Here is a 15531-nt window from a genome sequence, read left to right on the forward strand (position 1 = left end):
TATCAGAGATTGTTTCTGTACCAGGTGTTACATGATTCAACACATTATTTTTTCATTCACACTAATATATGGGTTCATACGGACAGTACAGTTCAGTGACAGAGAGGGCAGGTGGGATGCTGATATAAATAATAAAGAATTGTTAAAAACAACTTCCTGGTTTAAAAAAAAAATCCCAGGTTTTGCTAAGTGCAAAGTATTTCTAAATACTGTAAAGGACACTGGAGTCTGGCAGCTTTGTAGTAAAAAAAAGTAATAGTTTCACTATCTGCCTTTCTGTACTGAAAGTTGAGATTACTAATTACCTAATTCCGTTTTTTTAATGTTGAGAAAAAAAACTTGTTTATCTTTGTTGTAGAATATTTATAGATTTATCTGGACTTAAACATCCTGTCATTCTTCCTGATGCCTGACCACTGAAGTATAACTTTTGAGACACAATTTCTCTGCCTGCTTTCTTTGTAACTGCTAGCAGGCTAAAAATAACAGGGTATTAAAAGAGTGTCTTAGACATTCAGGTTTTCCATGAGTATATAACTGTTATAGTTATCATTTATTATATGTGGTACAGGTAGTGACACCTCAAGTAAAGGTTACCTTACACTTTCCATTAAAAGACTGTGTTTTCAGTTGCTTATAATTTTGCCAAATTTTTACTATTCAGGATGAAATTTTCCATGCCAGGTTTCTGCCTCAGGCTGAATTTGTTGTGAAAGTTTTAGCAAAAGTGTTTCAGCCATTTCTGAGAATGAAATTAGGGAAAATATGTTGTTTTGCTCATATTAACAAATGAACTGAATTATTTTTTTAGATGCTGTAGCCCCTCCATGCTATGGAACAGGGACTTGAAATTTAGCTGTAGGTGTGGACTCTCTGCTAGGGTTGGTGCCTTTTGCTGTTCCCAAGAAAAAACATCCAAATTTGGCCAAGATATGGACCCCTGAAAAAATTCAGTTTGCACATACTCAATAGAGACTTAGGGTTTTGCTGCTAAATTCTGAGAAGATTCTGTGTGCACTGAGCATGCTTCAGCCCCTCACAGCTCCTATGTGCAAACCATCCCCATAGAGCAACTTAGCATGCTTCAATGGTCAACCTAAGGCTGCAGGGGCTAAGCAGGAATTTTCCTGCAATGGTACTCTGGACCAATGTGGTCCTGGGCACCAGAACTGAGAGCAGGGAAATTGTCTCTCCTGTCCTTTCAGTGCCCTCCTTGTTGTCACCCAAGCAATGAGGAGGAACCAACCTGATTTAGAATGCAGAGGGGTGAAGAATGGGAGGATGTGGACGTGAGGAAAGGGGCTTCCAGAAGTTAGAGAATGGGAAGAAGCAGAGGGGGAGGGATGGCAGTAACCGTAAGCAAGGAGGAGCAGTAGGAGACAGGAGAAAGTGGGGGACAGGAGCAGGTGGGGTTGGACAGGAGCAAAAGGGGAGGGTGGGGAGGAGTATGGGGGGTATATAGACAATGAGTGTGGGGAAGAGGGCAGGAGCAGAAGGGAAGGGGACAAGAATCAGGGGGCATTAGGGGTGGAGGACAGAGGTGTCTATAACTACCAGATTACATTCCTCTCCAGAATCTGGAATTGAACCCAGGAGTCCTGAGTCTCTACCTTCCTCTACTGTTAGCAAATAGCTGTGAAACCCTCTGGCAACAGTGTGTGTCTCATCCCTATTACTGCCTGATCCACATAGCAGTGGTCCCCCAAACTACTACTACCAGTTGCTCTGTTAGCTCAAGTGGTAGAGATCTGTGCAGTGAACTTAAAGAGACAAACCTTTGATGCTAATTACAAAGATCCAAACCTGCTGATGACCCAAGAGGGGGATCAAAATAGTTCCATATGACAGAATTTCAGTTTTTCTTTTTTGTTTGTTTGTTTTAAATTGGGAAATTACATATAATAAACTACTGGTACATTAAGGTTGGTAGTCAACCACACAAAAGTTAGGAAATTCATACCTAAGGTTGCTCATGCAACCTTAATTTGGTCCCCTTGTGCATATGCATAACATAATATTTAATTATATGATAAAACAATTTTTTTTTACTGGACCCCGTCTCTGTCAGTGCACAGGATTCATCGTACTCTGGGAATGAATCAGGGTGGTACAACAAATGAGACTTGGTATGAGCCCTGCATCATTTTTTGTAGAAGTTGGAAGGTGTGTAGTGAATGAGGCAGGGAACAGCAGGAAGAGAAGGGATAGTTTGATGGTTAAGGAAATTTAATTACACCCTGGAGAACTGGATTCTGTCCCTGCCTCTGCCACAAAGTTTCTATGCTAGACAAGCCCCTTAAATCAGAATGTTTACAGTTGGCCACTAATTGTGTGTTCCTCATTTTCTGGGTGCCAAATGTGAGACATTTGGGGCCAGATTTGCAGAAGTGCTGAGCACTCATAACCGCACCTGGAGTCTGTAGGCACTGTCTTTTGAATATATGTGTTATAAAAATGTTAAGCACTATGGAAAATTAATGCCTAGTTGTTTCATGTTGGGCAACCAAAATTAGTGGACACTTGAGAATTCAAAAATGCCAGCCTTGCTCTGAGACTTTTAGGGATGTTTATGAAAAAAATTAGGGAACTTTCTTGGACCAGTGGCAAGTGCCAAAGGTGCAAAGCCAAATACAGATAGGAGTCTCGGGTAGGTGCATTGAAAGGCTGCAGTGCATTTTAGAGGCACTTCTGTGCATATCACAGTAATAACAAAAGTGATACAAGCTGAAGTAACTTTTTACTTAGTAACATCAATAGCGATGACCAGGTCCAACCATGGTAGTGGCCACCCCTTTGCAAGCACCATACAGGTTGCTTGCTTGGCCTTTCACAGGATTATCTTGTCTGGATTTCTCAATTGGCAGGGTTGACCGAGTATGTCCACTTTGATGATCATCAGTGATTCCAAACCTTTATCACCAAGATTTGGTCTGAGCTCAGTTTGTTTCTTGCGCACAAGAGAAAATGCTCTTTCTGAGTCAGAGTTCCTGTTAGTTATTGGAAGGGTTACTTTCATTATCCAGGCCAGAACATCATAGAGTCCATTATCTGCAATATGGTATGCTGCTGTTTATCACAACTGATGCACATCAGAACAGATGATGGCATGTTATCAACCTGGTACCGAGCAAACTGCTCCTGCTTTGTGTCTTGCTGTAATTGATCCTTCAGCAGAGGTGGAAGCTGCTGCACGAAGAATGCAGTATCATTGTATGTAGCCGTCATCCTGAATTCACCGTTAGCTACTTCTGCATGTTGTAGTATAGGATCAAGCAGCGGCAGTTTCTGCACTATGTATGTGTCCACCTCTCGGTATTACCGATGAACTCACTAGAAGAATGGCTCCAAGGCTCTGTTTGTTAGCCTCACGGTGTTCTCTGAAGGTGAAGCAGGACTTGATGACTGCTGAGAGTCTGAGTTGTCTCTGATAAAATCATGTGTCATAATATCCTTGCCATCCTTCTGATTAGAAATGAGGTTGTAGTCTACTTCACTTTGCTTCTACAATCACTAATGGCTTGGTAATTTGACAAGAAGTTCTTTCAGAAGACTGAACAGCTGTTGTCTTGGTATCTGAATCAGAGATTCCTCTTTTTGCGTTTGATGTGTTTAGTTTGTCAAAGATCAGGATCCTGTAGTCGAAAAATAGGCAATAAAGTTTGTGAAAAAATAAACGTGTCTTATATTATCACAAAAACTTTCAATGCCAAGTTCTGCAGTTTGTTTTGGCACAGTGATGGTGTCCAATGTCAGTTTAGTTAATTTGTCATGTTTGGCATCAGCAACCTTCTTGGTAGGCTTGCTATTGTGATGATCTTTTTGGATGATCCTTGTTTTGCTGTGGCGGTTTTGACATTGATGACTGGCTGTTGGTGGTGGCTACACCTAATTGATTTTTGCTGATGTTGCTGATCTCTGCTCTGCATGATTTTCAATAGATTGTCACTTATAGTCTGGTCTTGTTGGCATGTCACCTTAGCACACAACTTATTGGCACCGGTGTCAGTTTTATGTTGCTGCAAAGGAGGACGGTGCAGATTGACAGGCATAGATTTGCACTTGGTGCTGCATAAATGAACTTCTTTGGACTTAGCTGCTTCAGTCGGAAGAATGTAGTTAGTAGTTCCTACTGCTGGATGAGCCGAGTCAGACATAGGCCAAGTGACAGCCGGTGTGTGCTTGTGTGCTTCAGTATCTTATGGACTTCTACGTAGGACAGCTTCTGACAAAATGAGCTCCCAGTGATGCTTGGTGCTCTTGTCAATATAATAGTAGATATCAATCAGTTCATCTGTGGTGGCAGAGAGGACTTCACACTTATCTCAGCCATGATGTGCACCAGGTGATATGGGCAACCCACAAGAAAAACAGATGATGTTGCTCTCAAGTAAATGCTGCAATAGCCTTGTGCAAGACCATCATGACAGAAGCAGTGTCACTTCCAAAAGTCAAACTGTTTAACACAGGAATTTTCCTGGCCTCCATATTTTAATTCAAAAGCTTTAATTCCCAACCTGTACAGCAACAAGGTGATCACTTTACCTTTGCTGTCATCAAAATGTTGAATAATGAGTGGGAGCAGTTTGCTGATGCCTGCATCATTGCTGCCATCAGTGGCTAGAATAAACGAGGAATGATGCATGCTTTCTGCTAGGCAGTTCACACCGTCATTTGCCATCTCTTTGATAATTGCTGTCATCTTTATGTACACCTAGGCATATTTCTTGGTGACTTCTGAGTCAGGAAAAGCAGTTTTCCGCAGCCTTTTATTAATAATATTCCATTTGGTTCAGGGTTTGAATGGTGTGTGGTAAATAATGCCTGGAGCCACACACTGAATGAGGAGGATAAAAATATTTTGAATAACTACTTATTCATTGAACGAGGCAAGGGTTCTGTAGAGAAAATACTATGTGATCTATGTGATACTATGTAATTAAAGACTGTGTCATGATGCATATGAACAAAGGGGCTGAATTAAGACTGCACAGGCACCCTTGGCATTCCATAACTTTTGAATGTTTGACTTTGCAACCTTAACATTCTTTTAACAAAGTTACATCACAAAAACTATGTATTATTTTGATGACTATAACACCCAGAGACTCCAAATAGATCAGGTACCGCCACTTTGGTGGGTGCTGCACAGATACACATTAAAATAGTTCCTGGTTTACACCATTTTAATTAGTGAGCTGAATAAACCAAGCCTGCTCAGATACATGGTAATGAATGACCCACGCACACCATGATGTAGTGGGAAGTGCTGAAAGCTCTTCAGCTGCTAGTTCCTATAGGCCAGGGCAAACTACGCCCTTCAGGGCTTTGGATGTGGCCCGTGGGATTGCCCCCTGTGGCCCCTTGGGCCCCGTGCTGCTCTCAGAAGGGGCCGGCACCGAGTCCCTGCGGCCCCCGGGTGGGGGGCAGAGGGCTCTGTGCGTTGCCCTTGCCTCTAGGCACCGCCCCCCGCAGCTCCCGTTGGCTGGGAAAAGGGAACCACAGCCAATGGGAGCTTTGGGGGAGATACCTGGAGGTGCGGCAAGGGCAGTGCACGTGGAGCCCTCTGTCCCCCTCCCCCAGGGGCCGCAGCGCTTCCTGGAGTGGTGCGGGACCAGGGACAGGGCAGGCATGCAGGAAGCCTGCCCTGGCCCCAGTGTGTACCGCTGCCACCCCAGAACCGCTTTAGGTAAGCAGCACCGGGCCAGAGCCCGAACCCCTCCTGCACCCGGTCCCCCAACTCCCTGCCCTAAGCCCCCTGCCTGCACCTCGCACCCCTCCTGCACCCGGTCCCCCAACTCCCTGCCCTAAGCCCCCTGCCTGCACCTCGCACCCCTCCTGCACCCCAACTCCCTGCCCTGAGCCTCCTCATACATCCTGCACCCCAGTCCCCTGCCCTGAGCTCCCTGCTGCACCCCTGTGCACCCAACCCGCTGCCCTGAGTCCCCTCATATACCCCGCACCCCTCCTCTGCCCCAATCCCTTGCCCTAAGCCCCTTCCTGCACACCGCATCCCCTCCCACACTCCGCACTCCCTCCCGCACCCCAAGTCCCTGTCCCAGCCCTGCATACGATTTCCCCACCCAGATGTGGCCCTCGGCCCAAAAAGTTTGCCCACCCCTGCTATAGGCTATAGGACTCTATGAGCTAAACACAGAACTAAATCTCTGCCCCTCCCAGAATGACATGTGGCCCAATTCTTTCTCTTCAGTTCATAATAGGTTTGAGGATACAGCAAGTTTATATGTATATACTCTCAGGTCTATAAGAGATATTTCTTAAACTACTTGTACTGAGGCTAGATTCTAGTCTTACTTTTACATCAGTTTTACACTTGTGTAACTCTGTTACCTACTCACAATTTACTGTAGTAGTAGAATTAAGCCCAGAGACTCTTTTTTTCTAGAGTGACCCTCCTGGTATATAGTTCTGCTGTAAGGAGACAACTTCCAAAAAAGCATAAATATATATTCTTGCTTTGGAGAGTTGAAGTCTTGGAAAGTAGTGTCTTTTAGTTTATTGAACAAATGTCTTACAGAATGCTATAGAATAAAGTAAAACTTTGAAGTTTTGTTTCACTGTGGGCTTGTCTACACCAACACTTAGTTCATGGCAAACTGGGATGTAAATCTATTCTGTATTAGCCCACCACACACAAAGTATCCCTGTGAACCCTGCTGCCACACACTAAAAGGCCTAGTGTATTTCAATCTATTAACGTTTCAAAGTGGGGTAGATTTACATTTCAATTTGCTGTGAATGATATGTTCATGTAGACAAGCCCTTAGATAACAGTATCATAAAACTACAGGTGTTTAACCTACAGAGTTTTGCATCTGTTCTGTTCACTGATTGTAAAAATATTCAGATGGACACTACCTAGACTGTAATTGCTCTGTGCATCTTTGCTTTCTTTATAGTAGTTTGAATCAAATTATTTAAAGCAAAGAACCTTAAATTTTATATTCTTCAACACAGCTGGCTATGAAAAAAATGATATGACCTAAAGAGTACATGATTACAGACTCATAGACTTTAAGGCCACCAGGGACCACCATGGTCCTCTAGTCTGACCTTCTGTGCATCACAAACCACAGAACCTCAGTCACTCCCGCAACAGGCACATAATCTCTGGTGTTGCAACCCTATAGCACATTTCTCTTTTGCTCCACAATGGATCACATATGGGATTTTTGCTTGTTCTTTTCAAACAGAAAAAATACAGAAAGGGATCTGTTGATATTGCAAAAATCAAGTGTGTTGAAATTGTGAAGAACGATGGTGCCATTATTCCCTGTCAAAATAAATATCCATTTCAGGTAAGTTCATTTGGTTTATTTAAAATGTAATAATCTGTTTTTCAACATAGCTCAGTTATTTTATATTTGTTATTTATCTTGTAGTTTGCTTCCGATGACTTTAATGAAGTTTCTTCAGATACTGGGCCTGATTTCTCTTTCACTTTCACCTGTTCTAAATAATTTCAGTGTAGCTAATCCAATTGACACTAGTGTCAGGGAGAATCAGGTCCATTTAGTTTTTTTAATTGAACATATGTTTTGGAATAATTCAAAAAGTTTGTTTACTTCATTTAATTTCACAATGGAAGGAAAGGGCTCAGAAGGGAAAAGGAAAAGTTTAAACAAATTATTTTGGGTCAGATTCTCTCTCATTTGCAACAGTGTAAATCCTAGTGAAGTATTAGAGGGGTAGCCATGTTAGTCTGTATCCACAAAAACAATGAGGAGTCTGGTGGCACTTTAAAGACTAACAGATTTATTTGAGCATAAGCTTTCGTGGGTAAAAACCCACTTCCTCAGCTTATGCCCAAATAAATCTGTTAGTCCTTAAGGTGCCACCGGACTCCTCGTTGTTTTAGTCCTAGTGAAATTACTCTGGATTTTAACTGGTATAATTGAGAATCTGGCCTCTTCTGCCTAACAGTAATACTTACTTTTTACCAATGAAAGCAAGAAAGATAAAAAATGCCAATGCAGATGAAGAAGACAGTGCAAGAAGTTATCTAGGGCAATATGGAATCATAAGAAGTTGTAAAGTGACATGTACAGATGGACATTTGATTACAATACGACACTAGTTAATTTTTTTTTAAAGAAAACCCAAGGGTGAAGAATAAAACAAAAGACATGGCCAAGCAAATGGTTAAAGAAAGACTGTGACTATAACATATATTTTTAAATTCCTTATTTGTCCTATCAACAGCAATTTAGATTATTAAAAGTGAAAGAATTTTTAAGTCTAATTTTTCACCATTTATGCTTTTTGCATTTCACTTATTTTGGATGATGAATACAGATTTGTTAGTTTTGCTGAGCCTATTAGCCAAGAAATATTTGTTTTACACTAGATGGTATTTACTAAGAATCAAGTTTAAAATTATTGCCATATAAATGTTATTTATATTTCATTTGATTTATTTTCAGATTGTATATGATGCTAATACACTTTACATTTTTGCGCCCAGTGCACACAGCAGGGATCAATGGGTGAGGAATCTTAAAGAAGGTAAAGACAACTTCTTAAGGTTAATATGTGAAGCCGTTAAGAGGCAAGGCAATTGCTTGAACTAGAAAAAATGAAGCACAAACTTGTATGCTCTTTGTTTAATGGCCTATATATGTATTGGGACAGATTCTGCACTGGTTTATATCATACACTCAGGGGTGAAAGTAACTTAAAGGACTTACCGGTACGCCAGAGTCCTGAGCTGTGGGGGGGTCTCAACTGGAAGGGGCGTGGCCTCAACTGGAAGGAGCGGGACCTTTAGAGCCCCCAGCCCTTTAAATCGAGATTTAAAGGGCCCTGGGCTCCAGCTGCAGTAGTGGTGGCTGGGAGCCCCAGACCCTTTAAATCACTGCTGGAGCTACCAGTTGCAGAGGTGGCTGGGAGCCCTGGGGCTTGGGAACCATTTCAATCTCTGCCTGAGCCCTGCTGCCGGAACCCTAGGGTAGCAGCAGTGGCCGGGGGCTCGGGCGGTGATTTAAAAGGCCAGTGGCTCCCACCGCAGCGGAGCCTCGGGCCCTTTAAATTGCCGAAGGAGCCCCACGGGTCCCGGCTGCCACCCCTACCCTGGGGCTCCAGCAGAGGGGCTCGGGCGGCGATTTAAAGGGCCCGGGGCTCTGGCCACCACTACCGCCCCGGGCCCTTTAAATCGCCGTCGGCTCTGGCAGCAGGGCTCTGGCAGCGATTTAAAGGGGTGGTAGCGGCGGCCGGAGCCCCGGGCCCTTTAAATTGCCATCTGAGCCCTGCTGCCGGAGCCCTGAGGTAGCGTCGGCGGGGCTCCGGCAGTGATTTAATGGCCAGGGGCTCCCAGCCGCCACTACTGCAGTGGGGTCCTGGGCCCTTTAAATCGCCGCCAGAGCCCTGGGGATCCCGGCCACCTCTGCTACCCAGGGACTCTGGCAGCGGGGCTCTGGCTGCAATTTAAAGGGCCTGGGGCTCCAGCCACTGCTGGGAGCCCAGGCCCTTTAAATTGCCGCCTGGGGAAGCTGGGCCAGTACACCGTGCCGGGGCGAACCGGCTTACTTTCACCTCTGCATACACTACAACATTCTGCTTCAATCATGCCTCTGTAAATATGAAGTAACCTCAATGACATCACTGGAATTATTCTTGATTCGCACCGTCGTAATTGAAAGCAGAATTTGACCCTATGATGTTGCACAAGCTATAAGTCATCTTATCCATGTAGTTAATGTCACTGATCATGTACAGAAAATATAAATATTTATAAATGTAAAATATTATGAGCCTTATTCTCCTCTCACTTCCGCTGATTTTACACTAGTGTAACTTTAACTTTATCCATTAACTTTAATAGTTACTCCTGATTTACGTAAGAATCATAGGAATAGCCATACTGGGTCAGATCAGTGGTCCATCTGGACCAGTATCCTGTCTTCCAGCGGTGGCTGGTGCAAGATGCTTGAGAGGGAATGAATAGAAGAGGGCATTAAACTTACACTTGTGTGAGGAGAAAATGATCAGGCCCTGTGTATTCAACAGATTTGAGAGCTGATTTCCATAGGAAATTCTGTCATCTTCAAATGTAACCGGTTATTGTCATTTTTCAAGGAAAAACTTGTGTTTCATGCCTTTGGTGAAAGCTATAATCTTGCGCTGTTCAGGAGAGTTGGACTCAATGGCAATATTTCATACATTTGCCTTTTTAAAATTCTTTAAATTATCCTTATGTTATTAATAATATTAAGGTCAACTGACTAAAACTGTGGTTCTCAACCTTTTTGGGCTCAGGATCCATTTATAAACCTTGATGGCCTGTCACAACCCTGTAAATGGCTTTAGTGCAAAAAAATCTGATTTATTAAATATTTCTTAGCCACAATATACAATGCACATTAAAATAATACTAGTATTAACATAATTTAATACCAAACAAGTACACCATGGCAGCTTCTGTGACTCATGTCCTGTGGGTCTGGCTGGGCGTGGCTCCCTGCTCCGGGTGTTGTGACCTCCAGGGTTGTGGCTTAGCTCAGATTTGGCCCTGCCCCAAATGGGGGGCCAGCCAGGTCAAGTGTGAGTGGCACTGCAACCTGGCACATGGGGTCCCAACACCACTCACTGAAATTTGACCCAGCTGGTCTCCCGTCATCATGACAAAGGGCGACTAGGATAAACCTGAGAGGACCTGCAACCCTGTGCACCAGGTCCCAGTGCCTGGAGGGGGAGCTGAACCCAGCCAGACTTGCAGGATCAGATTCACAGGAACTGCCACTGAATGGTGAGTGTGAGTTCTGCAATCACCTCCCCTACATGTCCCCAGGACCTTCCATCCTCGGGGGCAGGATCCCCCCCCACCCCAGGCTTCCTATGTGATCCTTTGACACATTCTGGCAACCTAAATTTGGTTCACAAGAAACCCTGGTTCATTTGAGAAACCCTGGACTAAGACTTGCAAATGTACCCCCTTAGTAATATTACAGTCTGTTATCTGAAGGACCTTACCGAATTCACGGTCCATTTTGGTAAATTTCGTGGTCATAGGATTGTAAAAATAATCAATTTCAGATGTTTACACCTGAAATTTCACAGTGTTATAACTGTGGGGGTCCCAATCCAAAAGGGGATCGTGGGTGGGTGTGTTGCAAAGCTATTGTAGGGGGGTCATGGGATTGCCACCCTTACTTCTGTGCTGCTGCTGGCAGGGGTGCTGCCATCAGAGCTGGGTGCCAAGCTCTAAAGTCAGTGCCACTGCCAGCAGCAGTGCAAAAGTGAGGGTCACTCACCGGGTATGAGGGGATGGGTTACCATATGCCCAGGTTTTCCCAGCAGTGTCTCCACCCAGGTCAGGGGCTGACAACCACCCTCACTTCTGCGCTGCCTTCAAAGCTGGGCTCCCATCCAGCAGCCCTGGAGCTTCCTGCAACGGGAGAGGTTCCCAAAGATGGGTCTGACCTGGCTCCAGGAGCAACCTCTGTAGGGAAACAGGAAATCCCATCTCTCCCCAGCCTGGGCTGGGACTAGCAACTGTAGTTCATCCCATGGTAGAAGCCCCGGGTTGGGGTACACTCAGCCCTGCTCCTCCCCTACAATAGCCAGATTGCATGAAGGAGATCATATTTCATGATCGTGACACATTTTTCATGGCTGTGAATTTGGTAGGGCCATAATTATTTATATTGAGGTAGCACCCGGGAGCCCGGGACAGATCAGGACCTTGTTGTGCTACATTCTGTACAAACACAGAACAAAAAGATAGCTTGTAAAGTCCCTGGGGGCAGAAATTAAGAATATATGCTACAATCCTGTCATTTATCACAAGCTAAGAAGGGTCAGAACATGTAAGTCTTCTAATAAACAGCTACTGTAGGAAGTGCTATTTGTGATTCAATGGATAGCATTCTTATCTGTGAATCACACTGAACCAATTCTTCAATAAGATATCAGGAAGCACAGTGCTACTGTAGGTGCTATCTTTTGGATGATCTGTAAAACTGAAGTTTTGACCACTTGTGATCATTAAAGATCTCACAGCTACTTTTTGCAAGAAAAGGATTTGGTAACACTGGTAGGTTGGCCCACATTCTATCTTTGGCAGTTACATCTTGCCTATCCAAATTTCTCCTTGCAGTCTCACTGATATTATGCGTAATTTCCGGTCCTAAATTTTGTTTAGCATTTCTGTGCACTATTTAACAGTTGCTTCTTTCATCCAGCAGCAGACAAGTTTGGTGATAGGTGATATGATCCATACGAGTAGTTTGGATATCAGTTTAAACTGCTAAGGCGCTTTGAGACCTTTTACGAGCTTGTGCATTCTCTCACTTGCTGGCCCAAATGACGAGAGAGAGAGAGAGGAAAAACAAACAAACCTACGAGCACAGGGACGCACAAGCATGAGAAGGACTCTACAGTCTGGTGGTTAGCGCACTCAACCAGGTGTGAGACCCAGGATCCAGTCCCCCTGCTCCAGACATTCTAATTATTTATCCAGAGTGCAACAGCTTCAACTGGAGAGATTAATGAAGTCTCTCATCAGAATATCCTGTAGCCAAATGGTTAAAGCACTCCCCTTAGAGATGGCAAATCCTTTTCTTCCCACCCACTCCCCTCAGGTGGAGCATGGACTTGAACCAGGGGTCTCCCACATCCCAGGTGAGAACCTTAACCACTGGGCTAAAAGATATGAAGGAGGTCTTCCACTGCTGTTTTATGTGAACTCACCTGAGGGGACCAATCCAGCAGGTGGCTTCTCAAATATATACTGGATTGGACCCCATATGTGACTTGGGTGGCCAAACGAAAAGCCTATCTTCCTCTGGTTTGTAAATCACTCTTGGACACAGGCAGGGAGAAAGGTGCCTGAATACCTAGTGGGAGGCAGCAATGTGTATGCCCAGAGGCAGAAACATAGGTGCCTAGGGAACTTTTACTACAAAAACTTAGGCAGCAAGTGAGTTTGGGTGCCTACAGGGTTTGGCAGGTGGTTTTGTGCATCACAGTGGTGCCAAAACCAGGTCTTAGGCACCTAAAATAGGGAATTAGGTTCCCAGCTCCTTTTGTGCTTTCAAGTCTGTCATTCCATGCACTATAATCACAATTACTGCAGGCGCAGTAAAACATATGGCTATCTAGGAGTTTGTCTAAAAGGCCTGATGAAAAAATCAGCTTCTGCAGAATGTTGTCAGAGAGACCATCACTGCTGTGCACCAATTGCCCTGTGTCCCTGTCAAAGCAGACATGAGTTGGAATATTACATTAGTAATATTATGTATTGCTGTATTTTTAAAGGTAAACAGGGCTATTGATGGCACAGGTTAACGATGTTCAGACTTAAGTCTACAAAGTAGGTTCCTATGAGAGCAGCTCACATTACATCATGTTTGGCCTTTCTTCTGGGCTGTTTGCTGGCTGTACATTTCTGAAACTGAACCCCTCAGATTCAGAGCTTTGAAAAAACTATAGGCAGCAATACTTTGCTAATTAGATAATGCACTCAGTGGCATTACCACTGTGTCACATGTCAGGAAATCTTGAGATAGGCAATGCTGTTACTTTGATGCTCTTCATAATAAGGCTACCCTAAAATGCTGGACTCTTTCACCTAGCTCCATTAAAGTGAATTGTTAAACAATACTCTGGGCACCCAAAAGCATTCTTGTGGAGAAGTCATCCTGTAGCTTGATGAAATTATCACCTACATTATGACTGTATGATACCCATATTAACTTGAAATGAATCTCTCAAGAGTAGTAATATTGCAATAGGTACCAGAAGTAGTATTGATTATGCCCTTATGTTAAGGGTTATAGTATTTATGAATTAATAACATGAAATTATTTTTATTAGAACTCATACTATTTACCATTTACTTTTTATAGAAATAAAGAAAAATAGTAATATAATGGTAAAGTATCATCCTAAATTCTGGACAGAAGGAATTTATCAATGTTGCAGACAAACAGAAAAATTAGCACCTGGCTGTGAAAAATACAATCTTTTTGAAAACAGTAAGTACATAGGAAAAACATATCTCATCATTTTAGCTTGATTTTGTCTATATACTTATATGACCCTTATTATCATAGTATCTGAGCACCTTCCTTAAACAAATCTAATAAATCATGAGTGAACAGTGTAACATTGTTGCAAAAAAAGCAAACATTATTCTGGGATGTATTAGCAGAAGTGTTGTAAGCAAGACACGAGACTTCTGGTCTACTCCAGGGCTGCCCAGAGGATTCAGGGGGCCTGGGGCAAAGCAATTTCGGGGGCCCCTTCCATAAAAAAAAGTTGCAATACTATAGAATACTATATTCTTGTGGGGGCCCCTGTGGGCGGCCCTGGTCTACTCCACGCTGATTAGGCCTCAACTGGAGTATTGTGCCCAGTTCTGGATGCCACATTTCAGGAAAGATGTGGACAAAGTCCACTTTAATTGGAGAAAGTCCAGAGAAGAGCAACAGAAATGATTAAAAGTCTAGAAAACGTGACCCGTGAGGGAAGACTGAAAAAATTGGGTTTGTTTAGTCTGGAGAAGAGAAGATTGAAAGGAAACGTGATCACAGTTTTCAAGTACATAAAAGGTTGTTACAAGGAGGAGGGAGAAAAATTGTTCTCCTTAACTTCAGAGGATATGACAAGAAGCAATGGGCTTAAAATGCAGCAAGGGGGTTTAGGTTGGACATTAAGAAAAACTTCCTAACTGTCAGGGAGGCTAAGCACTGGAATCTCCATCGCAGATTTTTAAGAGCAGGTTAGACAAACACCTGCCAGGGATGGTCTAGATAATACTTAGTCCTGCCATGAGTGCAGGGGACTGGACTAGATGACCTCTTGAGGTCCCTTCCAGTCCTACAATTCTATGAGCCTGGTATTTTTATTACTTATACCAGTGTAAATGAAGAATAACTGTTGGAGTCAGTATAATTACACCAGTGTAAAAATGATAGAAGAAGAGAATCAGGACCAATATATGTAGGGAAATAGGACAAAATTTCCATAAATGTGTACACTAGACTTTGTGTGTCCAAACCCAAATTATGCCTAGCTGAACTCTGATTTCCATATACATGTTGCTGTTTGCACATGTAAATCATGGGTTTTGAATGCACAACAGTGTAGATGCAAACTGGCCCTAACTATAGTAAATACTACATCTTTATGTATAGGATTAATTTAGACCCTGATTCAGGAAAGCATCCATATTAAGGAAAGCACTTAAGCACGTGCTTAAGTCCAACTGAAGTCTGTGGACTTATTAGGCCTTAAATGGCAACAGTGAGACCTATTTAGAAATGTTTAAGGCCTGATTCATAAATTATGATTATTTATTATTTGTACTGTAGCTAGGGTTACCATATTTCAGCAAGCAAAAAAGAGGACAGGAGGCGCCCCGCCCCCGTCCTGCCCTAGCCCTGCCCCTGCCCCTCCCACTTTCCGCCCCCCTCAGAGCCCCCAACCCTCCCCCCACTCCTTGTCCCCTGACTGCCCCCTCCTGGGACCCCTGCTCCTAACTGCCCCCCAGAACCGCACCCCCTACCTAAGCCT

General features: G+C 43.5%; 1 protein-coding gene across 1 annotated transcript in view; it reads left to right on the forward strand.

Moving 5' to 3' along the window:
• Window positions 1–15531, forward strand: part of TEC (tec protein tyrosine kinase) — an 81417-nt gene that overhangs the window by 40847 nt on the left and 25039 nt on the right. The window contains exons 3-5 of the mRNA XM_034771741.1: window positions 7212–7316; window positions 8442–8523; window positions 13863–13991. Of these exons, the coding sequence (XP_034627632.1) occupies window positions 7212–7316; window positions 8442–8523; window positions 13863–13991 (316 nt within the window). The remainder of the gene's footprint in view (window positions 1–7211; window positions 7317–8441; window positions 8524–13862; window positions 13992–15531) is intronic.

Source organism: Trachemys scripta, chromosome 5 (genome assembly GCF_013100865.1).
Source record: "Trachemys scripta elegans isolate TJP31775 chromosome 5, CAS_Tse_1.0, whole genome shotgun sequence".
In the NCBI taxonomy this organism is placed as follows: domain Eukaryota; kingdom Metazoa; phylum Chordata; order Testudines; family Emydidae; genus Trachemys; species Trachemys scripta.